The sequence below is a fragment of the Bufo bufo genome, chromosome 1, assembly GCF_905171765.1.
Source record: "Bufo bufo chromosome 1, aBufBuf1.1, whole genome shotgun sequence".
Lineage (NCBI taxonomy): Eukaryota > Metazoa > Chordata > Amphibia > Anura > Bufonidae > Bufo > Bufo bufo.
In genome coordinates this window covers 288916607-288943956 of record NC_053389.1, presented here as the reverse complement: position 1 = coordinate 288943956, position 27350 = coordinate 288916607, and the positions used below count along the sequence as shown (strand labels likewise).

The 27350-nt window shown below is 43.1% G+C and overlaps 1 protein-coding gene across 1 annotated transcript in view; it reads left to right on the top strand.

Moving 5' to 3' along the window:
- GM2A (GM2 ganglioside activator) overlaps positions 1-20154 on the top strand; it is a 32402-nt gene extending 12248 nt beyond the window's left edge. Inside the window, exons 3-4 of the mRNA XM_040440340.1 lie at positions 18222-18404; positions 19769-20154. Of these exons, the coding sequence (XP_040296274.1) occupies positions 18222-18404; positions 19769-19930 (345 nt within the window). The 3' untranslated portion in view covers positions 19931-20154. The remainder of the gene's footprint in view (positions 1-18221; positions 18405-19768) is intronic.
- The last annotated feature ends 7196 nt before the right edge of the window (positions 20155-27350 follow it).

Sequence of the window (27350 nt, the reverse complement as noted above, 5' to 3'; positions counted from 1 at the left end):
TGATGCTGAAGGGCCTGATCCGGATAATACTCCGGCGGCTTGTTCAAATCGTTTTGGCGCGCTAGCCGATGCACACGAATGTTTGCCCTCAGGAACGCTAGATTCTGATGCAGAGGAGCCGACTTTAAAAGATGTCATGCAAGCCATAGCTAAATGTGGCAAGTCATTGAACACCCTTACCATGCAAGTGGGGGCCATTAAGGAGGATGTCTCAATAGTGAGGCACGATATGAGAAAGCTGGCTGACCGCACGACAGCTCTGGAGGGTCGGATGGGAGAAATGGAGGACGCCATGACACCTCTGACTAATAATGTGAGGGATTACTCAATGAGATTGGACATTATTGCCGCAAAGCAGGATGATCTCGAAAACCAATCTCGCAGAAATAATGTACGGGTGGTGGGAGCACTAGAGAAAGTGGAAGGCGGGAATCCGTCAGAATTTTTTGAATCCTGGTTACGGGAGAACTTTGGCGCAGATGTATTAACTCCCTTATTTGCCGTGGAAAGGGCCCACAGGGTCCCTACGCGCCCTTTACCGCCGGGTGCCCCACCCAGAACAGTCCTGATCAAGATCCTATACTTCAGAGACCGGGACATTATTTTAAGAAAAGCGCGGGATAAACCGGATCTGTCTGTTGATGGTCATAAAGTAGCACTCTTCCCGGATTATTCGCAAGAGGCCCAGAAGCGAAGGGCCAGATTTACAGATGTGAAGAGGCGTTTGCGAGCACATGGCGTGTCTTATTCCATGATGTATCCGGCCAAGCTACGGGTAGCCGCATTGGGAGCCACACATTTTTTCGAGGATCCGAAAGAGGCAGCAAGATGGACGGATCGACATGAGAGACAGCTTGCAGCAGAACAAGGCTGATCTGCACTAGAAGAAGTGCCATTATGTTTATAGGCTCAGGCTTATATAATCCTGTTTGATGCGGCCTTGTGGTATTTGGGTGTGAGTGTTCAGGTGTGGTGTTATGTATGATGTGGGTATGTGAACAAGAATCTTACTGTAATATTCTATTGGAATGTATAGTCTGATAGGTATAATCATTCCTTAACTGTTTTCTCATATAATTGTCCGAGGAGTAATGTGAGGGAGGTTCTGGGCCCTTTTCTGAGCTCACTACCTAATGGTTGCGCACCTACAGTTATTTCTAGGTACGCTTTAACCTCTTCAAGTGACTGGAGGAAGGTTCTCAGCACGCGATTAACTTCAATAGCGGGTTGTGTACCCTTTTTCCCACAGGCCTTATATAGCGGACTAGAACTACCGCAAGTTACATTACATAGTAATGGTGATACTTTGCCAACGTCTCACACCAAGAGTGGTGACATGCATGGCGCAGTGGGTGAGCACTAAGGTCTCACCACATATGATGGTAAGTATACTACCCCATAACAGCGTTTACTTCTGCTCACCAAACTACATATTGATCATATAAAATAAAACCGTGCAGGTAATTATTCTAAAAATGAAGAAAAAGTAAAGCCTTCATTGAGGCCTTTTGGGCTGAGACTATCAAGACGGTAAATCCATCTTGCTTCCTCTTGGAGGAGAATTCTATCCAAATTCCCTCTGCGTGCCCCAGAAGCTTAAACAACCGGGGTCTCCCTTGTGGAAGGTCCTTACATGCCTAGATATAGGGGTGTCAGACTTGGTGCTAATGCTGCTTATATGCTGGCAGATCCGTCTACGAAATTCTTGTGATGTTTTGCCAACATACAGTTTGCGACAGGGACACTGGGCCACATACACTATGCCTGTCGTTTGACAATTAATAAATTGCCTGATCTCAGATTTTTTTATTGTCCAATGGATTTATAAAATCTTTAGTTTTCTTAATGTAGGGACAAAAGCTGCATCTACCACACGGGTGAATTCCTACTACATTGGATCTCAACCACATTGTTTTGGGAGGGTCCTTACTGTGAAAGCTGTGCACTAACTGGTCTTTAAAGTTCTTACCTCTACGATACGTGACACTCTGTTTTTGCAATAGGGCCTCGCTCTTACACAAAGCCTTCTACAGAGCAAAAAATACCCCCCGTCCTGACCTATTGAGTGACACAAGAAAAACTGATACCACAGCCATCATTAGGTGCATTGGCACTTTTGATGTTCAACATCGCAGGGTTTTTCAAATCCTGCAAAAGCACTGGCATGTTTTACAAACTGATAGTGACCTGAGCGAGGCCCTGTTGCGAAATCCGAGTGTCATGTATCGTAGAGGTAAGAACTTCAAATACCAGTTAGTGCACAGCTTTCACAGCTGTTATGGGGTAGTATACTTACCATCAGATGTGGTGAGACCTCAGTGCTCACCCACTGCGCCATACATGTCACCATTCTTCGTGTGAGACGTTGGCAAAGTATCACCATTACTATGTAATGTAACTTGCGGTAGTTCTAGTCCGCACACATGCGCAGCAGTGTCCAGTGATACCAAAAATCAAGTGCAAACGCAGGCGCAGTGATGCAGAGTGGCAAGTCTTGAATTTCAAGTGTAAGGGCAGGCGCAGTAAGGGGTATGCATCCACCGTTAAAATAAGTGCAAGCACAGGCGCATTAATGAGTGGATATGTTCGGATTGTTCTGAGTTTCTGCGCAGTCGCATCAAGGTGGAGCGATTTGTTAATTTGTCAAAGTGCACACGCAGGCGCATTATGAGAGAGGCACCCTATCTATATACTAAGTGCCTGCGCAGTCGCATTCGCCTGATATCTGGGAAGATAATTGTCACATAGAGTGGCGTTACCTACGGTAGCCGAAGCGCAGGCACAGTAAGCGACAGCTCCTTGCCCACAGACTAAGTGCACGCACAGGCGCACTAACGTTATTAGATGCCCGAACTGTTTTTTATTTTTTTTATTTCTTAAGTACACACGCAGGCCCACTATGAGAGAGGCACCCTAGCCACATTCTAAGTCCCTGCGCAGTCGCAGAGCCCTGATATAATGGTCTGGTAAGGTAAGGCTTGGTGCAGGGGGCGTGTGCACATCTGACGTATCTGAACACTCCCACATGGATGATGCCAGTGGCAACTTACAGGCCGTTCATTGGCTACTTGCATCTATCTGATTCTCACCTACCAGTACACTCTAATGTGATTGGTCTTGCTAACACGCCTCCAATCACGTGACTGCCTTTTTAAGGTCCTCAAACAGCGTTTCATTCAATTCTGTCCGTTACCCCTGATGAAGCCGGATTAGGCTACATTCACACGTCTGTGGTGTGTTGCGGACCCGCAAATTGCGGGTCCGCAACACACCAGCCCGTCACCCCCAAAGAAATGCCTATTCTTGTCCGCAAGCTGCGGACAAGAATAGGACATGCTCTATCTTTTTGCGGAGCTGCGGACCCAAAATCGGGGCCGCGCTCCGCAATTGCGGCTGCAGACAGCACACTGTGTGCTGTCCGCATCCATTCCGTCCCCATAGAAAATGAATGGGTCCGCACCCGTTCTGCAAAATTGCGGAACGGATGCGGACACATTTTGCGGACGTGTGAATGGAGCCTTAGCTGGCGAAACATGTTGGGGGACAGTCTCATGTTTTAGGTTCTGAGATTTTTGTCAGTGTCAGCTTCCAGTAAGATTGCTATAGCAAGTCTTTAACACATTTAGTGTCTGCATGTGGAATTTTCCATGGCGAAATAGAGAGTACGATACTACATGTGTCTGTGAATACAGCAATATAGTGTGTGAATGAATGGGATGTGCACCTCAGGCTCACATGCTAGCTAAGACATTACTGCTGAAGTACTGACAGGACATCAGAAAGTTTTAACTTAGTAGTGCTCACATTTATTTCACTCAGGAATCTTAGTAGACTTAGTAGAAATAAAAGTTAAGTTTTATTATCTGGGATAAGAGAGGTCATTAGCCTCAACAGACCTGAATTGTTTGTTCTCAATAGGGAGAGGGGACGTCTCTGCGGGCAGGTTAAATCCCTTGAAAACAGAATGATCGGGCATTGACATTCAGCATGCCCAATAGTGTGCACATCCCATACACTTAAAGGGAATCTGTCACCTGCTTTTACCATTTTAAGCTGGCACCATCGCTATGTTCACTAAAGTACCTTATTTCCAGCAGTCTTCTTTTTACTTTATTTTGTTTTGTCCTTTTGATATAAAAGCCCTTTTTATGATATTCTAATGAGGCTCCAAGGTGCCCAGAGGGGCGTTTTTTTCCCTCTCCGGTGCCCAGTGACGTCCCCCTGCAGTGCCCAAGAACGCCTCCTGATCCTGAACTAACTTCCCACAGCCCGGCAAACGGTTCCGCCCCCTCCCCACGTCATAGTCTACCTTATAGAAATGCCCCGTCCTTCTTCCTGTCGGCGGCCAGAAAACTTGCGCAGGCGCAGTACCGCCTGCGCAATCATCAACCTCCTCAGGGCAACAGCGCTCAGGTTACATCACTGGGCATGCGCCGAGCCCAGTGAGACTTTTGAGGCTGTTGCCCTCAGGAGGTTGATGATCGTGCAGGCGCAGGCCGCAGGCGGTACTGCGCCTGCGCAAGATTTCTGGCCGCCGACAGAAAGAAGGACGGGGCATTTCTAGAAGGTAGACTATGACGTGGGGAGGGGCGGAACAGTTTGCCGGGCTGTGGGAGGTTATTTCAGGAAAAAAAACACCCCTCTGGGCACCTTGGAGCCTCATTAGCATAACATAAGCATAACATAAAAAGCGCTTTTATATCAAAAGGACAAAACGAAATAAAGTAAAAAGAAGACTGCTGGAAATAAGGTACTTTAGTGAACATAGCGATGGTGCCAGCTTAAAATGGTAAAAGCAGGTGACAGATTCCCTTTAAGATGATCAGCTGGTTATCCTAAAATCGGTCAACTTTACTCTTATGTGTATGGGCACCTTAAAGGGGTTGTCCAGATTTTTATATTGATGGCCTATGCTTAGGATAGGCCATCAGTATCAGATCAGTGGGGTCCAACACCCCGCACTCCTGATGGAAGCTGGAACTAAACAGTTCTATGCACTGTGTAGTGAACTGGAACTGCAGTGCTGCTCTTATTGAAGTGACAGCGCTGCCACTTCCGCCATCGGAAACAGTGGGTTGTCAGAGTGGTGTTCTCGGACCCCCACCATTCTGCTATTCGTAGCCTGTCCTGACTGAAGATAAGCCATCAATGTCAAAATCCAGGACAACCCTTTGAAGCCTATATTATCATGTAACTATGATGTACAATCACAACGTAAATATGACTTGAATATGTTATGGGGAGGGGGTCTGACTTCTAGGAGCCCCGTTTGTGGTATAAATAAGGGATCCTGGGACCTGTTATAGTGGGTAAGATGACTGTTATACATAGCGTGTCTATTTGACATACAGTAAAAGTATAAAAAAAACTTTAAATAACAGATTCAGCTCTGCTACATCTGCATTCGTATCTATGCTGATAATTTTCCGGACACTACAGGCTGTTCTAAAAAAAACAGTACACTGCACCACATGACTCACAATGTGATCACTTATAACTCTAGGACCCCCAGGCATTGCAGAGGGAGGTGGTTACATCTGCACCCCCTGCTGTTAGTATACTAGTCACTGTAAATGTAACCCTGTGTAACCTGCAATCCTCAGCGCATTCATCAGGGCATTTCATGATAGCGGAGAATAATAGTGAGGACATATGCCCCATAAACAAGTGTCATTACTGTGATCTTTGGACCGAGCTGTAATCCTATGGCCAGTTCCACGGGCATAATATAATAGAAAACAAGGACAGCGCTCATAACCTGATATTCCACTGCTCTGTACATACAGTGTAATTGTTCCCCAATATATTTTTGGGTTATTGCAACGTGCCAGTCCACAGGGGTAGAACACGTGAGGTTCACGGTGTGCCAAAGTGTACAAACAGTTCATCGGTTACTCACAGTTTAGCAGTCGCTAAGTGCAGTGAAGAGGAGAACAGCACTGGATACTCCGGGGCACACTCTGTTACAGGGGACACCGGCCTTGATGATGAATGGTTGCTGAGTGTTTGTGCGGCTGGGCCCCTGGTTTAGGTTTCGTCGTGACGCCAGCACCTTGGTGGTGCAAAATGTTGAGAGTGGTAGTGGTGTGGAGTTAGAGTAATGAGGCAGGATTAAATCCAACGGTAAACTTTACTATAACCAGGTTCTTGATAACAGTTTACATCCAGCAATAAGACAGTCTCTGATAGACATGCAAGTAGGATGCGATAAATCCTAGTAACAGACTGTGCTGATGATACTGTGTCAGGCTAGGGTAGTTAGTTAGGTACTCACTGATATTCAGTTCCTTAATCTGGTTCTGTTTCTCCAGCTTTTTAATGGTGAGGCTGCCTGAAGCTAGTAAGTCCTTCACCTTGAATCCAAAGGTCCTTGAAGCCTGAATAAATGGCCTTTGTGTTTATCTCCACTCTTGAAATATTCAAAAATATTCTCTTGAATTGCCTTGCATTTAACACAGCTACAGCTGCACTCTCACTCCTTCACTTCCCACTTCTCCTCTCAACTGACTTAACTCCCTAACTAGGCCTGAACTACACTATTTATACTGTGGTGCTACCCCCATCTAGTGGTGTATGTATGTAGTGCACCTGACAGCCTGGTAGATAGGAATATCACAGGATACCATAATACAGCATGATAACAAAAAGCTTTTGCAGTTCCCACATAGGCTAGTGGGACGCTGCATGCTCCCTTTGTTTAATATGTGTCGGCCTTGACACATTCTGGACGAAGTCCCCTGAAAGACACAAAAGAGGCAGGCATGCAAACAAGCATACAGGTATAAATAACAAGTATCATGAAAATTCACATTATGAAAATACACTTTAGTATATCTTGGTGACAAGGGGCCGTCGTTCTCTTCCAAGACTGGTGAACTGGGGCGCTGACCTGGCACAGCGAACAATGAAAACCAGGATAGTCCGTAATAAAATCAACAATAATCCTTACAGGAGGCTCACAGGGCATGAGTCCGTTCCCTGAGCAAAATGTCAATAGAGGAAAATCACGGAGGCTCAGGTACGTTAAAGTCTATCTCCGGGCACAAGGCTTAAACGTTGCAAGAAACAAGTAGAATCAGGTTTGTAGAGAGTCCTTTGGGTAAGGCAAAACAATCAAAGTAATAAGTCTCTCTCCCTGTTCTGTAGCTTCAAATTGTAGAAAAGGGTACTACTGTGAAAAAGGCAGGGCGGGAAGTCTTCTTCTCGGCCGCGGTTGCAGAAAGTCTCTGTAAAGAGCAGGCGGTTACCCCTTAGTAGTCCGGTCGGATCTCCGAAGTGGTAGAGACTCCATAGACGTTGGTTCAAGAGAACTGGTTACTTCAGGGTTTTCTGAGGATCGTCCATGAGGTAGTTCGTCTGGCTGAAGTGGAACTGTATTTACCTTTGCAGGTACAGGAATATTAAGCTACGGCATAAGGAACCACTGTAGAGGATCTGATTCCAGGAATAATTTCTCCATGGTCTGCATTTGTCCTTCTGGTTCAGCTGGTTTTTCAGGCACTTGTACAGTGGATGGAACTTCCTCTTGAACAGCTCTTTTTTGACACTACTTAAGGCGGTTGCGATGCACTATTTGTGGTGCTATATTTTCCTTAGTGATTTCATAGACATCATTCTCACCATTAGGAATAGCTGTAATAAGGTAGGGTTCTCTTTCCCATTTGCTATCCAGCTTGCTAGTGCGATGGTTATTTCTTAGCCACACTTGGTTACCAATTTCTAAAGGTTCTGCTTTAGCAGACTGGTTATAGTCATTCTGTTGTTTGTTGCGTGCATTTGCCATGCGGATTTGGACAATCTCCTGGGCATCGGCTAGGCGTTTCTGATGTTCACTCCCCCAATCAGTTTGGGGTAGAGGATTAATTGAATCTGGAACTTGCACATCCAGGGTGGGATCTGCAGGCAACTTTCCTTGGCGGCCAAACATGAGATAATATGGAGTATATCCAGTAGAACAATGGATGGTATTGTTGTAAGTATACATCAATTGAGGTAGTAAAGTTGGTCACTCAGTTCTCTTAGCAGGTGATACAGCCCTCAACATTCCAATTAAGGTTTGATTCATCTTTTTTCAAAGTCCGTTACCTTGAGGATGGTCAGCTGTTGTTCTGATCTTCTGATAATTGTGAAGTGAACACAGTTCACGGAACAACTGGGACTCAAAGGCGGATCCTTGATCCGTAAAAATCTTTTCAGGGCATCCATAGGGCAACAGGAAGTTTCTCTAGAAAACATTGGTGGTGGTTTTGGCCGTCAAGTCTTTAACAGATACAGCTACTACAAATTTGGTGTAGTGATCAATTATCGTCATGGCGTAGGTATACCCTGAGCGACTTGGTTCTAACTTTACATGGTCAATGGCCACTATTTCTAGAGGAGTCCTGCTCACCATGGAATGTAATGGTGCTCTTTGGTCATGTCTTTCATTTCTCCCAAGGGCACAAGTAGAACATTCTCGACACCAACTCTCAATATCTCCTCTCATTCCAATCCAATAAAATCTGCAGGGGATAGTAGCCTCAGTCTTTTGTACCCCAAAGTGTCCTGACTTATCATGGTACATTTCGAGAACGATTCTGGCATCTCGGCGGGGTATCAGGATTTGGTACAGCCGATCATTGGTAATTGGATCCAGAGTTCTTCTTAACATCAAGCCCTTGCACAGGAAGAGTTGTTTTCGATGTCTCCATAGTTTAAGTAACTCTGGATCTGCATTTCTCCGGCGGATTCGTTCTGGGGTTCTTCCACTGGTGATGAAGTCTTGAAAGTCCCCTAAGACTCTGCTTTCTGATTGCAACTTGATCCAACCTTCTTTTTCAACTCGGGAGTTTGGATCTACCTGTTGTTGGAATTGGAAAGCTTCTTTACCTTTGGCGGTGATGACATCTTGTTGGGCAAATTGTCAGTAAAAAGCAGGCATCTCCACTTCTTCCCATACATCTATCGGTTCAGTAGGGTCTTCTTTGGTGGGCAGGCAAGATAAGGCATCCGCATTTTCATTTGACTTGCCTGTTCTGTACTTGACGGTGAAGTCATAATTGTCAAGACGTGAGGCCCATCTTTGTTCTAAGGCTCCTAACTTGGCTGTGTTGAGATGCGCCAGTGGGTTATTATCAGTATAGGCCACAAATGGGGTTGCTGCGAGGTAGTCTTAAAATTTTCAGTGACAGCCCAAACAAGTGCTAGGAACTCTAACTTGAAGGAACTGTAATTTTGGTAATTTTTATCAGCGCCTCTAAGAGATCTGCTAGCATAAGCAATTACTCTTTCTTTACCTTCTTGCACTTGAGACAGGGCAGCTCCCAGGCCCCTCTGACTGGCATCAGTGTAGAGATGGAATAGCTGTTGATAATCCGGATAGCCCAAGATAGGTAGTTCTGTCAACTTCTTATTCAGGAGTTGAAAAGCGATTTCCCTTTCTTCATTCCATTCAACAGATATCTGGGATGTCTTCTCAGGAGCACTTGTATCGGTTCAGCAATCTGAGCGAAGTGAGGGATGAAACGTCGGTAGTATCCTGCGAAACTAAGAAAACTTCTCACCTCTTTTACTGTAGTAGGAGTAGGCCAATTCCGGACTGCCGCTATCTTTTCTGGATCTGTCTTGACGCCTTCCACACTGACTACATGTCCCAGGTATTTGACTTTGGACTTTAATAGATAGCACTTAGATGGCTTGATCTTGAGTCCATGCTTGATGAGGACTTGGAAGACTTCTGCAAGATGTTTTAAGTGATCCTTATAGGATTTTGAATAGATGATTACGTCATCCAGGTATAGCAGGACAGTTTCAAAGTTTTTGTGGCCTAAGCATCTCTCCATTAGTCTTTGGAAAGTTCCAGGGGCATTGCAGAGTCCAAAAGGCATGTAATTAAATTCAAATAGGCCCATAGGGGTAGTAAATGCTGTTTTTTTCACGGTCTTCAGGGGCCACAGGTACCTGCCAGTACCCAGTAGTTAAGTCCAGGGTAGAGAAGTAAGCTGAGGACCCTAATGCTGTCAGAGATTCCTCGATTCTTGGTAAAGGATAGGCATCCTTGTGGGTGATTTGGTTAATTTTCCTATAGTCCATGCAGAATCGAATGTTACCATCTTTCTTTCGGACAAGGACTAGAGGTGCAGCCCATGGACTATGGCTGTCTCGGATGATGTTTGAATCTTTCATTTCTTGGATCATTTGTTTCACAGATTGGTACATTGTCTGTGGTATAGGCCGATACCTCTCCTTGATTGGAGGATGTGAACCGGTAGAGATGGTGTGCTTGATTACACTAACTTTACCATAATCTGTAGGGTGTTTACTGAAGGCCTGATGATGCTCTTGCACAACTTTGGAGATTCCTTCAATTTGGTCCTCAGGGGTAGAGATATCCCCACTTTGAGTTCTTTCCACCATAATGTATCTGAAGGATATTTTTGTGGATGTAGTTTCTGAGCAGAGTGTTCAGTAATGGCTGCAGGCACGCTGAGAACATCTTGGAAAGTGACTTGAAGTAGTTGAGCCACAGGGTAGTGCTTGTTCAAAGTTTATACTGTGATCACTTAAATTCAGAAGACGAATAGGCACTTTACCTTGAGATACAGTCACTAGGCTTCTTGCAGCTCAGGCTAAAGGATGGTCTTCTAGAGTGATGGATTCTACCAGGGCCTGGTAGTCTTGGCCTTGGATCCCAAGAGCAACTCGGCACCAGAGGAGTGTTTCTGTATTTGGTTTAAGGATTATTGGTTGGTTACCTTGGATGCGGGTACAGCAAATCTCTCCTTCCTTATTGGCAAATTTCTGTTGCGCACTTAATACACGGATAGTCTGTTGTATCGCCTTTTTGGAGGCAGGTGCGGCGGTAGGCATAGATTTGTGTAAAGCTTTAAGCATTTCAGCATAACAATTCCTAAGGACGTTTATCCCTAGGACTACTGGAGGGTTATGATCTTCCTTGACCTGCACAACAATGATACCTTGCTGGGGTAGTGTATTTCCTCCTACTAGGAGAGTTGGCTCCCAGTACCCATGCACTGGCACGGGTTTGCCATTGCTGGCTAAAAGACTCAGCCAGTATTCTGGGGGTTGTGTTAACTGGCTCTGATCCCAGTATTTCTCAAATGCTGACTGTGACTTGAGACCCGGTGTCTAATAAAGCTGCAAAGGGAACTCCATTTATTTGAAGAACCACTTCTGGACGGGATCCTACATATCTGGACATCCAGCGGGGATCTTTTGGACCTATTGGGTTGCCCTTTTTAGCGGTGAAAGGTCCTCTTTAATCCCAGGGGACCTAGAAGCCCCCAGTCCTGTGGAGGCACAATGACAGTGTAAATCATGCTGTATCTTATTAGTCTGTGTTCACACATTGCAGTCATAGATAGAGCATTTTTTTTTTAGATTTACCATCAGTGGTCAGGGTAAAACTGTGGGCCTTTCAGAGAAAATGTATTACACTGCATCTATTCAAATAAAATAAGGCATTTAAAAGGGATTGTCTTGCCATATATATTGATGACCTATTGTCAGGATAGGTCATCAATATCAGATCAGCGAGGGTCCAACACCCTGCACCCCCACCGATCAGCTGTTTGAAGAGGAGGCGGCGCTCATTTCACTATGTGTTATCCCCTGTGGAACAGCGGCGTGGTGTAATTACAACTACTTGCTACTCATGAAGGACAACCCCTTTAACCCCTTAGGGACTTAGGACGTACCGGTTCGCCACGTTTGCCGAGTCCTTAAGGACTCAGGACGTACCGGTACGTCCTAAGTTTAAAAGTAGATTGCGGCGCGGCGGGGGTTAATTGTGACAGGATGCCCGCTGAAATCATTCAGCGGGCATCCTGTCACAATGCCGGGGGGGGGGTCATATGACCCCCCTTATCGGCGATCGCCGCAAACCGCAGGTCAATTCAGACCAGCGGTTTGCGGCTTTTGCCTGGTGCGGCGGAGGTGGTCGGCGGTGCCATTGGGTCCCCATGCGGCTGTGGGGGGGACCCGATGGCATGGAAGGCAGCGCGATGTCTAAGAAAGGCATCGCGCTGCCTTCCGGTGAAGAGCCTGTGATATCCAGCCCCCTGGATCTCACAGGCCGGAAGCTGTATGAGTAATACACACAGTATTACTCATACAGCCAATGCATTCCAATACAGAAGTATTGGAATTATTGTAAAGGATTAGACCCCCAAAAGTTCAAGTACCAAAGTGGGACAAAAAATAAAGTGAAAAAAAAGTTGACAAAATAAAGTTTTCCCCCCCAAAAATTAAAAGTTTCAAGTAAAAATAAACAAAAACGTCATTTTCCCCAAATAAAGTAAAAAAAAATGGTAAAAAATAGGGGGGTAAAAAAAGTATACATATTAGGTATCGCCGCGTCCGTATCGACCGGCTCTATAAACATATCACATGACCTAACCCCTCAGATGAACACCCTAAAAAATAAAAAATAAAAACTGTGCTAAATAAACCATTTTTTGTCACCTTACATCACAAAAAGTGTAATAGCAAGCGATCAAAAAGTCATACGCACCCAAAATAGTGCCAATAAAACCATCATCTCATCCCGCAAAAATCATACCCTACCCAAGGTAATCGCCCAAAAACAGAAAAAATTATGGCTCTCAGACTATGGAAACACAAAGTTTTGCTTCAAAAATGAAATCATTGTGTAAAACTTACATAAATAAAAAAAAGTATACATATTAGGTATCGCCGCATCCGTGACAACCTGGTCTATAAAAATATCACATGATCTAACCTGTCAGATGAATGTTGTAAATAACAAAAAAATAAAAACGGTGCCAAAACAGCTATTTCTTGTTATCTTGCCTCACAAAAAGTGTAATATAGAGCAGCCAAAAAACATATGTACCCTAAACTAGTACCAACAATACTGTCACCCTATCCCGTAGTTTCTAAAATGGGGCTACTTTTTTGGAGTTTCTACTCTAGGGGTGCATCAGGGGGGCTTCAAATGGGACATGGTGTAAAAAAAAAACAGTCCAGCAAAATCTGCCTTCCAAAAACCGTATGGCATTCCTTTCCTTCTGCGCCCTGCCGTGTGCCGGTACATCTGTTTACGACCACATATGGGGTGTTTCTGTAAACTACAGAATCAGGGCCATAAATATTGAGTTTGGTTTGGCTGTTAACCCTTGCTTTGTAACTGGAAAAAAATTATTAAAATGGAAAATCTGCCAAAAAAGTGAAATTTTGAAATTGTATCTCTATTTTCCATTAATTCTTGTGGAACACCTAAAGGGTTAACAAAGTTTGTAAAATCTGTTTTGAATACCTTGAGGGGGTTAGTTTATAGAATGGGGTCATTTTTGGGTGGTTTCTATTATGTAAGCCTCGCAAAGTGACTTCAGACCTGAACTGGTCCCTAAAAATTGGGTTTTTGAAACTTTCTGAAAAATTTCAAGATTTGTTTCTAAACTTCTAAGCCTTGTAACATCCCCAAAAAATAAAATATCATTCCCAAAATGATCCAAACATGAAGTAGACATATGGGGAATGTAAAGTAATAACTATTTTTGGAGGTATTACTATGTATTATAGAAGTAGAGAAATTGAAACTTGGAAATTTGCAATTTTTTACAAATTTTTGGTAAATTTGGTATTTTTTTAATAAATAAATGATTTTTTTTTACTTCATTTTACCAGTGTCATGAAGTACAATATGTGACGAAAAAACAGTCTCAAAATGGCCTGGATAAGTCAAAGCGTTTTAAAGTTATCAGCACTTAAAGTGACACTGGTCAGATTTGCAAAAAATGGCCAAGTCCGTAAGGTGAAATAGGGCCGAGTCCTTAAGGGGTTAAGCCCTTACCCAGGAGCAGGCAAGCGCTCTGCATAAGCCCCACCTATTTTCTGCCCAGGACAGCCTGAATTTGCTGAGATTGGCTCTGAAAATTAGGGCCAATCCCTGTAAATTCCAGATTGTTGGCAACTATGAGTATCTAATATTTGGTCATAATGAAGGAGATTTATCAAAACTGGTGTGAAGGAAAACTGGCTTAGTTGCCCATAGCAACCAATCAGATTCTACCTTTCATTTTTCAAAACAGCTCTGAAAAATGAAATGTGGAATCTGATTGGTTGCTATGGGCAACTAAGCCAGTTTTCCTTTACACCAGTTTTGATGAATTTCCCCCATTGAGTCCACTGCTCTCTGCTCTCATAGATGGTAATTCAAACTGGAGGCACCCCTCTATGACCTCCATATACTGTATCTGTATAGGGCACTTGGAAGGCATACTGGGTTAATACCTGGGCTATGAATCCCCATCTTAGGGCTCATGCTCACGGCTGTAGTTTTTGCCAGCATAGGATCGGATGAGGACCCATTTGCTTTAGTGGGGCTGCAAAAGATGCAGACCGCACACTGTGTGCTGTCCGCCTCTGTATGTCCGTTTCGCGGCCCCACAAAAATATTGAACATGTCCTATTCTTGTCCATTTGGCGAAGGATAGGACAAGGAGAAAAAAAAATGGCGGCAGGCTCTCGGCTGGTGTTTGTGTTGTGGACCGCAAAAACGGCTATGGCTGTGTGCATGAGCCCTAAAAACTATATTCCGGGACCCATCAAACTAATTTATTTAGCCATAACTAGGCTGCAGAATAGACTTTCCAATGTACTTATGGTCTCGAAGTTGAGTGGATCGGCCGCTCTGGAACCCAGTAACATGACGCTCCTCTCTTCGAAAATCCTGCATCCACTGATGTCACGTCCCTCGGTCTGAATACCAGTTTATGGTCTGGTCTATGGATGGGCATGTCACTCCACAGCCCGAGACAGGGGAAGATGCTGTGGACGGGGTTCATAAATATCTTATATGTGTCTGACTCTGGCACACCTGAAAGTCCACTGTATGAGGAGACTGCAGCGCTCGGACAAGCACCGTGGCCGGTGTACAGTATACCGAGCACAACACCGTACATTGCATAGTGGCCAGGCTTGTCACCTGAATAGGACTGAGCTGCAGAATGGCTATGTAACTGATCGAGGCGACATAACAGGCCTGAGGACCGAGGCCTCTTCAAACCGCTGATCAATGGAGGTGCTGGGGTCAGGGTTGCCAACCGTCCAGAAATTTCTGGTCAGTCTGTAAAAATAGGTGACTTTTTTCCTGTGTCCGTGAAAAAAAATAGATGTGTCCGTGATTTTTGGGAGGCTGGTGGTACTTGACTAGATTATTTTGGTGGTAATTATAATCATTTTACCGCTCACATTAAAGGCTGGTAATGAATTATTATCAGTCTATTGAGCTATAGACATGTATTCCTTATAATCTTTATTGTTCATTGCGGTTTTCCAATTTGTCCATAAAAAATGTGTGACCGTGATTTTGGGATAACTTGTCTAGAAAAAAGAAAAATTATGATTGGTAACCCTGGCTGGGGTCGGATCCCCAATTATCAGATACTGATGATCGTATACCCATTAACTGTACATTTAGTAGTGGCTGTGCTGGATTTGCAGTTTTTCTCATTATTAGGCCTCATGCACACGACCGTATGTATTTTGCGGTCCGCAAAAGATGGATCCGCAAAAAATATGGATGACATCCATGTGCATTCCGTATTTTGCGGAACTGAAAAACTGGCCCCTAATAGAACAGTCCTATCCTTGTCCGTAATGCGGACAATAATAGGACATGTTCTATTTTTTTGCGGAACGGAAATACGGAAATGGAATGCACATGGAGTACCTTCCGTTTTTTTTGTGGAACCATTGAAATGAATGGTTCCGTATACGGTCCGCAAAAAACCCGGAACGAACACGGAATGAAAATACGTTCGTGTGCATGAGGCCTTAGATCTGGGAACTGCATAAACGGGTTATCCCACAAATTGAAAACTCTTTTTTACACACATATCTGGAAGCATTTTTTTTCTTTTTGTGGTGGATAGTAGCTCATCAAGCACCTGCATCTCCCAACATGCATTGTAATTAGCTCTTGTTCCTCCCCTGCATATAGAAAATGAGTTCCTCCTATATGGCCCCAGAGATATGTAACACCCCAGAGTGGTGTTACCACTCCTGCACCCTGCTACTATCTCTAATGGGCTAATACAACGTCATCTTATGTATTTTGTTCAGGTCCTCCACAATGTGCATTCCTAATATCTTTATGTAACTGTTATGTTCATGTAATGTGCCTGGTTCACCAGCAGGTGGCAGCAAACACGGCAGAGCTGTATGTAGGTAGAATGGAGCTTTAGTCCTAGGGCTAGCCCGGCTTCCTGCAGGAAGGGTGGGGACCAGTTAGTTCCAGTCTAGTTTACCCCCAACTAGGGGAAGGGTATGCATGGGCACGTCTCTGCTGGACGTGCCCATGCCAGCCAGAGCACCTTAAGCTCTGCTGGCCATGGAGGACAAAGCTTAAAGCCTCAGGAGCCAGGAGAAAAGTTCCCTGGCATAACCTAGAGTCAAAGTACAGAGAGAAAGTGCAGCATCAAGAAGAAAGCAAAGATGCTTGTTAGTACAGCAGAGTACAGTTTGCCTGCCAGTTCTTGCTAAAGCCTGCTGAAACCAAGACAAAGCCTGTTTGGAGAAACGTTTATTCAAGTAAAGCTGCTGTTGATCTTCATCTCAAGGTCTCGATTCAAGTTATTCTTCCAAATCCCTCAATTATTCCCCTATTTTATTGCTTCGGAGCCAAAGCCTGGGGTCTAGCGGTATCCAGGTAGGAGCACTGTGACACACATAAAGAGACATTTAGGCCGCACTACACCACTCAGCATTTCTAAACCTGGACTTACGGTATAGAGGGCCCTGGGGGAAGGCGGCCCGTTGCAGATACATATGGGGTGTAATGCCCCCACAATCTCTACAGAGAGTATAGCTATATACTTCTATGAAGCACAGAAATACATTTTGTGGGATAACCCCTTTAACACTCTATATATTTTCTTACTATCAAACTCTGTCTCCTTAGCAGAAAATGGGGGTCATTTAATAAGCTTGTTGCGCCAGAATTATGGTGTATAATGCGCCAAAAAGAATGGCGATTTGATTTGCACCAAATATATCAACTGTTTTCTACACAATTTTCACCATAAAGAATGCATCACTCGAGAAATTAGTTCTAAATGTCAAAGTGGGCGGGGCTATCAAATTGGCGCACATTACGCCTCAATTATCATTGTCTTATGGGCAGAAATGAGTCAAATTGTTGCGGACAATTAAGCCAGCTTATGTGGTGGTGTTTTGCGTAAAAAGTCGCATTTATGGCATAAAGATGTGACTTTTTGTGAAAAAGTTGCATCTATGAAAAGAAAAACCAACTCGTCGTGGGAACGAGTGACAGGTAAGTATTAAAACAGGATGATATAAATGAGCTAAACAGCAGGGTTTTGTCAGTAAATTGTCATTCAACAAAAACAAAACAATGACAAAAATGTCCTGAGTCTGAGACAAAAGTTACAGTTTACCAGTGGGAATGTCGCAAATATGCTTCAAAAGCCACAAGTGTGGCCTGGGCAGGAGTGGCTGAAATAGTGCATTTAAGTTTTTTTTTAAAAAATCGCATTTTAGTGCTATTGGCATTAAAATGTCGCAAATTGAGAGAAATAGGCGGATAATCAAGTTTATATTTAAAAAAGTCACATTTTAAAAGTGTCATGTGCCTTTTGATATATGAGGTGAAACAAATCACCACTTTTGATCAGTAATGTTATTATTAGGGATGAGCGATTCGACTTCGGATGAAAGATCTGAAGTCGATTCGTATAAAACTTCGATCTAATACTGTACGGAGCAGGTGCTCCGTACAGTATTAGAATTTATTCGCTCAGATGAGCTGAAGTGGCTCCTTGGGACCGAACCCGAGTTCTGGAAATGTTTTTTTACAGTACAAATTAATTTATGAAGTTGTTGCGCGAAGTCCACTAAAGGATTGCCATAACTGCAGGATCACAATAACGGAACTTTTTTATTTTTTTCCCCGTTCGTATATCCGCATGGCCGTTCCGCAAAAGAAACAGGACATGTCTTATTATTGTTGGGATTACAGACAAGGATAGGACTATTCTATTAGGGGCCAGCCCTTCTGTTCCACAAAATGTGGAACTCTCGTGGCCAGTATCCGTGTTTTGCAGATCTGCAATTTGCAGACTGCAAAACAGCCAACAGCCGTGTGCATGAGCCCTAACAGTGACACCCACATGACCCCATAACGGTATGTCAGATGGGTACATAAATGCTTATTTTTTTTATTCTTTTGCTTCCCATAGATACAAGTTACAGCAGAGAAAAAAGTGATGGGCGAGTGGTTGAAGATTCCCTGCTTGGATAATTTAGGAAGCTGCAACTATGATGATTTTTGTGACCTTTTGGATCAGTTAATTCTGCCGGGGCAGCCATGTCCAGAACCTCTGCACACTTATGGACTACCGTGTCACTGTCCCTTTCACGAGGTGAGTACCGGCAGCTGCTATATGCCCCTTATACATTAAACTATATGTCAGCTATTTACATATATACATGTAAGGCTGGAATTACACTGGAACATCTATCTATCGGTAAGCAGGATATTAGGAGCTCTGTAACAGAAAGAGCTCTAATCCTTAGGCCTCATGTACACAACCGTATCCGTTTTTCAGATACCACAGTTTCCTAACTCTTCACTAGAACTGCCTTTTCTTGTCTGCAAAATGGACACGAATTGACATGTTCCATAATCTGAGGAACAGCAACATGGATGCGGACAGCACACGGATGACATCTATGTGCTGTCCATATTTTATCTGAGAAATTCTCTTGGGTCTGTGTCCGATCCACAAAAGATGCGGATTGAACACGAACCCAAAATATGGTTGCCTGCGTGAGGCCTAATAAAGATACAGTATATGGTGCAATTTCTTGGACCACAAAAAAAAAACAAAAAAAAAAAAATAAGATTCTTATTGTTGCCCAGCGGCACCAATCATAGCATAGCTTTCATTTTATCAAGAACAAATTATAATATGAAAGCTGTGTTGTGATTGGTTCCTATGGGCAACAAAGACTACTGTGTGGGGACCTTAATTCCACCACACAGTAGCTATGTCCCCACACAGTAGTTATGCACCCTTACTGCCTCCACATAGTTAAAATGTCCCCTTAGTGCCCCCACAGTTATGCCCCATTAGTGCCCCACACTGTTAAAATGTCCCCTTAGTGCTCCCAGTTATGGCCCATTAGTACCTCTTCACAGTAGGATGCCCCCTTAGTGTTAATAAAATAAAGTTATGCTCACCTAGGCCTGTTCCTCCGATGAACAGAGCACATCCTATTCTCCCCAGCAGCAGGTGCGATGAAGTGACATCATCACGCCTGCTGAGCTGAGCAGGAGTGCACAGTCTGATTCCCTGGCTGGGGAATGATCCTTGGCCTTTGCGCTCTCCTCCACAGCTCAGCAGGCACGATGATGTCACTGAATGGCGCCTGCTACGGGGGAAAGCACTGGCTGGTAAATGGTGGAGCAGGGAGCTGTCCTCAGGGTGCTAATACAGTTGACTTTGGGACAGATCAGCTGTCCTGAGAACACAGGACAGCCGAAGATATCTGGGACTGTCTCACTGGATCCCGGACAGTTGGAATGTATGGTTTTTGATACAGTGTTTTTGAGCCAAAGCCAGAAATTAATAAGTATATGTATTCCCTTTTTCATTGATTTCCATTCCCTTCTAAACTACTTCTGGTTTTGGTTCAAAAACCTGAATCAAAAACTGCCACAAAAAGCTATGTGTGACACCACCCATAATGTAGCATCTAATTATGTTTTCTCCTTACTTTTAAGGGTTTCTACTATCTCCCTGTCACCAGCTTTGAAATTCCAAATCTGTCTATTCCATCTTGGTTCACCAAAGGCAATTACCGCATAAAAATTGTCGTCAGCCACGAAGACCAGGAGATTGGTTGCGCCAAACTCACTCTCTCTCTATCAGGTTCTTATCTCTAAAGAAAACAAGGGACCACAAAAGTAGATATGGGACAACGAATATGGCTTCCATGATAAGTTGACATAATCACAAATGTTATACTGTAAATGATAAATAGAATGGACTGAGGCCTTTAAAACTTTATTTTACTTTTACATATTATTACTTTTTACTAACAGTACCAAGGTAAAAGTTTATTAACCTGGTGTTTTAACATTTTTTATGTGTACATGTATATAGTAAGGACCAGGGGCGTAACTAGAAGTGACTGGGCCCCACAGCAAATTTTTGTATGGGGCCCCCTCCCCCCCAAGAAAACTACTGATCGTTACACAAAAACAAGCCCTCACATAGACCGAAATATAGAAAAGTAATTTTTTAAAGTAATTAAACCAAATAAAAACTATACAAGTTTTGTATCGTATTGAGCCGCAGAATAAAGACGTCATTTTTAGTGAACGCTGTGTTGTCAAAACCTCAAAAACCTTGGCGGAATTGTGTGTGTTTTTTGTTTTATTTTTTTTAACCCACAAAGAATTTTTTTTTTTTCCTGCTTTCTGATACAAGACATGGTAAATTAAGTGGCGACATTTAAAAAATGCATCTTGTCCCACACAAAAAAAGCCCTCATATGACTATGTGAATGGAAAAATAAAAAGGTTATGGCTAATGTAAAAATGAAAATGGGCCCGGTCTTTAAGGGGTAAAAGGTATCAAACTACAATGTTTTATATTGCTTGCTCTTTTTGAGAGCATCAGGGTTTTTGCACATTTTACATACACAGCTCTGCTACACACACAGCTCTGAGTGGCACATTATATATCACTGTGTTACACATTTTACATACACAGCTCTGCTACACACACAGCTCTGAGTGGCACATTATATGTCACTGTGTTGCACATTTTACATACACAGCTCTGCTACACACACAGCTCTGAGTGGCACATTATATATCACTGTGTTGCACATTTTACATACACAGCTCTGCTACACACACAGCTCTGAGTGGCACATTATATATCACTGTGTTGCACATTTTACATACACAGCTCTGCTACACACACAGCTCTGAGTGGCACATTATATATCACTGTGTTACACATTTTACATACACAGCTCTACTACACACACAGCTCTGAGTGGCACATTATATATCACTGTGTTGCACATTTTACATAAAAAGCTCTGCTACACACACAGCTCTGAGTGGCACATTATTTATCACTGTGTTGCACATTTTACATACACAGCTCTGCTACACACACAGCTCTGAGTGACACATTATATATCAGTGTTGCACATTTTACCTACACAGCTATGCTCTGCACATTATACATCCGTGTCGCATACAGCTCTGCTACATACACCACACACACTACTGTGCTGGATTCACACTATACACCTATCCAGGGCCGGTAGCGAATCTACATTTGGGCAAATTTAACATTTCTGCCCCTCATGATTCGTCCATTTCTTGTCCCCCCCCATGTGCCAATATCATAGTGCCATCCTCTCCCCCTGCCCCCTAATGTGCCAGTATCAAGTGCCTCTCTCCTCCCCCTCCATGTGCAAGTATCATAGTGCCACCCTCGCCCCCTAATGTGCCAGTATCAAGTGCCTTTCTCCTCCCCCCTCCATGTGCCAGTATCATGGCGCCAATAGCCCCCCCCCCCCTTCGCCCTCCACCGTGGCAGTAAAGTAACAGTCCGGTATTTTAAAAAAAAATACTTTTCTACTTACCTCCATGTCAGCGATGTGATGCAGGCCTCTTCCTGTGTTCCCAGCAGCCTCTAGTGTTGAAGATTTGGTGCTCGTGTTCCTATTTATCCTGTCTTTCAGAAAAGTTTTAGATGGGATTCGAACCCATGACCTTCTGTATCAGAGGCAAAGCACCTAACCACACAGCTATGACAGCTAAAAAAAAATAATATATAAGACTTCTACTGTAGATAATTTTGCTACCTAGTGTACAACCATACACATGACAGTTGCCCCAACACACCCAGCTCTGCTACATCCATACACAGTGTGCTGGGGCAGCTGTCATGTGTATGTACACTAGGTATCATAGTTACCTACAGTAGAAGTCTTATTTTTTTTTTTTTTTTTTTTTAAAGTAACTGGTAATACACCTGGCATAGCTGTGTGGGTAAATGCCTTGCCTCTGATGTGAAAGGTCGAGAGTTCGAATCCCAGGAGAAACTTTTCTGAAAGACATGTTAAATGAGATTTAAATACAAGGGTCTCGTAGCTCAGAGTGTGTGCCTCAGCCTGTCAGCTCTGCAGGGATAGACAGGACACGCTGTCGGGTGCCGGGCCCCCTGTCAGCCCGGGCCCCGAAGCAGTTGCTTCCCCAGTAGTTACGCCACTGGTAAGGACACAATCTTGTGGATGCTGTGAATCTTATGGGAATAATCTGTAAAATAGAAGATTATTTTTAGAGCACTAAATAGAGTATTAGTGATATAGGGTTACACTGGAATGTGAATGCATTAGAAATCCAGTCACAATTAAAATATGACAAGTGTTTATAGCCCCTGAGATGCCCTCTTCTGTCATTATCTAGTTATATCTGCTTCCAAGAAAGGTTGGTTGGCTTCCACAGAGACTATCATTTATTACCTGGGGAATGCACAGAACACACACATGGTAACCTCCTTTTCATCTTTTGAGTCATGGATCCACTGATTCCCCCCTTCTACCACCAAAGATGGGCACGCTTCTGATACACACTGCGCATAGACAGTCCAAGGCACTTCCTGTTTGTCCAGCTCTGGTCTTGGCCATCCGATGTTGCTTATGTGAGTATCGCTTGTCAATCTCAGAATAGCAGGAAGTGTCTTGAACTGAGATGCCCAGTGTGCATCAGGTAGTCTTTGAAGCGGTGCGGCCATCTTGACAGAAAAGAGGTCCGGGAATTGTTGGATGCATGGCTCAAAAGATGAAAAGGAGGTCATCATGTAAGTGTTCTCTGTATTCCCCAAGTAATGTGAATTTTTTGTTTTGAACCAGAAGGTCACTTTAATAGAGGAGGCGCCCTGTTCTGGACCTTCAGTTATTTCTCCTGCGCTGGAGGGAAATTGAACACCTCTTAGAAGGTTGCTTTACAGATCTTAGCTGATTGTTGGGGGTCCCAGACATGGCATCCTGTGATCTGGGGACTCTACAAGCACAAACGACTGTCAAAAATGGACCACCTCTTTAGTACAGTACAGACCAAAAGTTTGGACACACCTTCTCATTCAAAGAGTTTTCTTTATTTTCATGACTATGAAGGCATCAAAACTATGAATTAACACATGTGGAATTATATACATAACAAACAAGTGTGAAAAAACTGAAAATATGTCATATTCTAGGTTCTTCAAAGTAGCCACCTTTTGCTTTGATTACTGCTTTGCACACTCTTGGCATTCTCTTGATGAGCTTCAAGAGGTAGTCCCCTGAAATGGTCTTCCAACAGTCTTGAAGGAGTTCCCAGAGATGCTTAGCACTTGTTGGCCCTTTTGCCTTCACTCTGTGGTCCAGCTCACCCCAAACCAACTCGATTGGGTTCAGGTCCGGTGACCGTGAAGGCCAGGTCATCTGGCGCAGCACCCCATCACTCTCCTTCATGGTCAAATAGTCCTTACTTTCAAAGCTTTCCCAATTTTTCGGCAGACTGACTGACCTTCATTTCTTAAAGTAATGATGGCCACTCATTTTTCTTTACTTTGCTGCTTTTTTCTTGCCATAATACAAATTCTAACAGTCTATTCAGTAGGACTATCAGCTGTGTATCCACCTGACTTCTCCTCAACGCAACTGATGGTCCCAACCCCATTTATAAGGCAAGAAATCCCACTTATTAAACCTGACAGGGCACACCTGTGAAGTGAAAACCATTTCAGGGGACTACCTCTTGAAGCTCATCAAGAGAATGCCAAGAGTGTGCAAAGCAGTAATCAAAGCAAAAGGTGGCTACTTTGAAGAACCTAGAATATGACATATTTTCAGTTGTTTCACACTTGTTTGTTATGAATATAATTCCACATGTGTTAATTCATAGTTTTGATGCCTTCAGTGTGAATCTACAATTTTCATAGTCATGAAAATAAAGAAAACTCTTTGAATGAGAAGGTGTGTCCAAACTTTTGGTCTGTACTGTAGTCCTCACTAGCTTGACATTTAAAGGGGTTATCCCATGATTAATGTAAAAACTAAAAATCAGACATCATAGAGTACATGACAATCTCTTTCTAACAAAGATAGAACCAGCCCTGTACCTCACATGGATCCAAAGATCTCCACATTTATTGCTCTACTAGATTTTACAGCTCAACGGGAGTGTTTTTTCTGCTGCAGCCCAGGAAGCGTGTCTGTGCTTTGCCTATCACAACTCAGGAGGTAGTTGAAGGATGAAACTGAGCATGTGCGGCCTTCTCAGTGAGCAGGACAAAGAAATAAGAACAAGAACAACAGTTGGCACTTAACAGATACATTTCATTGAATAAATCAGTGCCTATCGAAAAAAAAAATTATTACATGCAATTACAAAAGTATTCAGATCTAGATTCTGGTTTGAAAACTGTAGAATATTTTTGGTGGGACAACCCCTTTAAGGGTGAGGGAATACTCCTTTAAAATGCACTTTTTTTTCTTACCAGAGCTGCATTAGGTTAGTTTTCTGCCATACCACTATGGCTGTTAGTGAATTACTATAACAGATCAGCTAGTGCTTAGGTGTGCATTATTACAGAATTAGGCAGAACTGCCATTCAGGGGTCTGGGAAAGCTGAGTGACTGCTCTTTTACTGGCGGCCATTGGTGGTGGTTACAAAAAGATGCTACTGAACAATATCATTTTATCACCTTTGCAGAAGAGAACAACTTAAAGGGATATGGGATAACTATTGAATTGGTCGGGGTCCTACAGTTGGGACTCCCAACAATCATGAGAACGGGGGCCTCTTACCCTGTGGAGCTCCTGATATGAACGCAGCGGCCGGTTGGACATGTACTCAGGCGCTTCATTTCTATGAGAGATCTGAAGATAGCCTAGTACAGCTGATATACGTAGGACCCCCACCGATCTAATAGTTATCCCCAAGCCTGGGGATAGGAGGTACCTTAATATAACCAGAATACCCCTTTAATATCAGTCTATGTCCATGTAATAAGTGTACATAGGCAGAGTGACCGTGTGTGTCCATCTTAATGTCTGCAGGTCTCTGGAAGACTCAGGTATGCCTTGGCAGTACAAGATGTAAATGTATTTTTTCTTTTAGGTATACTAATAATTAATGATGTCACATGACACTGAAATATCTTAATAAAATATCTTTACATAACTCTTCTGGTCAGTTTGTCCTTCATATATTGTATTATGGATGTGGCGTTTAGTTCCCTTGTATGGCTCATTAAAATGGTTGTTAAGTAAAAAAAAAAGTAGCTTATTAAAACAATAAAAAAAATAGTTAAATTCCATTCCAAACCCCTACGCTCAAGTGCTTCCGCTCTGATCTTGCTAGAGCAACGGCCCCCAACCGGACCAGTTTCATGCAAGACAATTTTCCTATGGACCGGCGGGTGATCACACGCATAACAAAACACAGTAAAGTGCAAATTATATTATGTAATTATTACATTTATAATGCAAATGTGACTGAAATCGCCATAATGCAGAATCAGAGGGAGCACTGAGCGTGTTTCTCTGCTTAATTTATGGTTGTATCTAAACTCCATCCTTAGTAGGGGACTTGTGACGTTGTGAGGGATGTAGATATTACCCATCTGCTTCAAATGGTGGATGGAGTTTAGACACAACCCTTAACCCACCATAGAGACCTTATGATGTCACAGGATTAAACAAAAATGGGACAACCTTTGAAATAAAACACTATATGACGTGTCAATCCAGCTTTGCAATCTATTTAATCGAATGCGGGTATGGCCTTCAATATGTTGGTCGCACAACACAGGCACTACACTGTCGTGTGAACCAACATAGGTACAATATCCAGAGACAATACCAAAAACACAGCGTCTCTAGACGTGTCCACGCCTGATAAAGAGAAGCATTGATTGAAAATTACACCTATCGACCACATACCCGAAAACCCGTTTCCTCGATTCAGTAGCCTCCAAAAACCAGAGGTTTAATGGATCTACCAATTAGATACTGTAACGGATCTCCTGGCACCCCGACTGGGTACCTCCATTGATGGATGCTCCTAGTGCTTCCCAAGGGCTTCGAGCACTCCACTTGACACCGTAACCACCATAGGAAAAAGTAACAGGAACAGCTCTTACAAGAGCTAGGGGTTATAGCCAGGGGAGTATACAGCGTCTAGCAATCCCCACACACGAGACATGGCTCTATGTTGAAGGCCAAAACAGAAACTCACTTTATTGAAGATCAACTGAGTATATATACAAGAAATATAAAATAGTAGGGCACACCAATACTTGGACTTCACACGGAGAGTTTAGTATAACGATATATTTATTGTGACATATAATGCTATCTATTCCGACATATTAAAATACATAAATACTTCAATTTACAATATAGTTTAAACGAAAAATAAATAAATAATTCTCTATATTTGACCAGAGTTTCAGAGTCTATTGTGTTAGTATAGTCTCTCCAAAGGATTTCCCGACTAATAAAGTTCAGATAGTAGGGATTATTCAGTAATCAGATACAGTTTTATTCAAATGATCATTTGTATCTGATATAGCTGCTTCACATGCTCGGCACAGTATGATATTACTGCAAAGTCACTATTGTTAGATCGCTGCCTATTTGTAAAGATAAACCGCAGTTGTTTTACTCACTTTTTGTGGCTGGAGTACTGCCGGTTTTATTGCAACACTCGTGGCGTCCCACGTGTGATAGAATTCTTTATAGGTTGCGGTGTAATTGGAATTTCCACCAAGTCTGTGTAAATATTGAATCCGGGATCCTCGGTGACATATAAAGCTGTGCTGTCCTAGAGATCGCTTAGTAGTGTCCTTTTGCTGCGCTATTCGTTTTCATCACGCAGGCTATATTATTAGCAAGTGCGTATCTCATAGATGGCCGACAGGTATCCAGCTTTCCTTTAAAAAATAAATTCTCTCTGATCCCTCTTCTTTTTGTTTTCTTTTCTTTAAGCGCTTTAAATCTTCCGATCCTGTACTTTATTTCATGGGATTAATTACCACACGCGTTTCGGAGTATGCTGCGACTCCTTCTTCAGTGGCTCTGAAACTCTGGTCAAATATAGAGAATTATTTATTTTTTATTTTTCATTTAAACTATATTGTAAATTGAAGTATTTATGTATTTTAATATGTCGGAATAGATAGCATTATATGTCACAATAAATATATCGTTATACTAAACTCTCCGTGTGAAGTCCAAGTGTTGGTGTGCCCTACTATTTTATATTTCTTGTCCAATAATTTTAGAG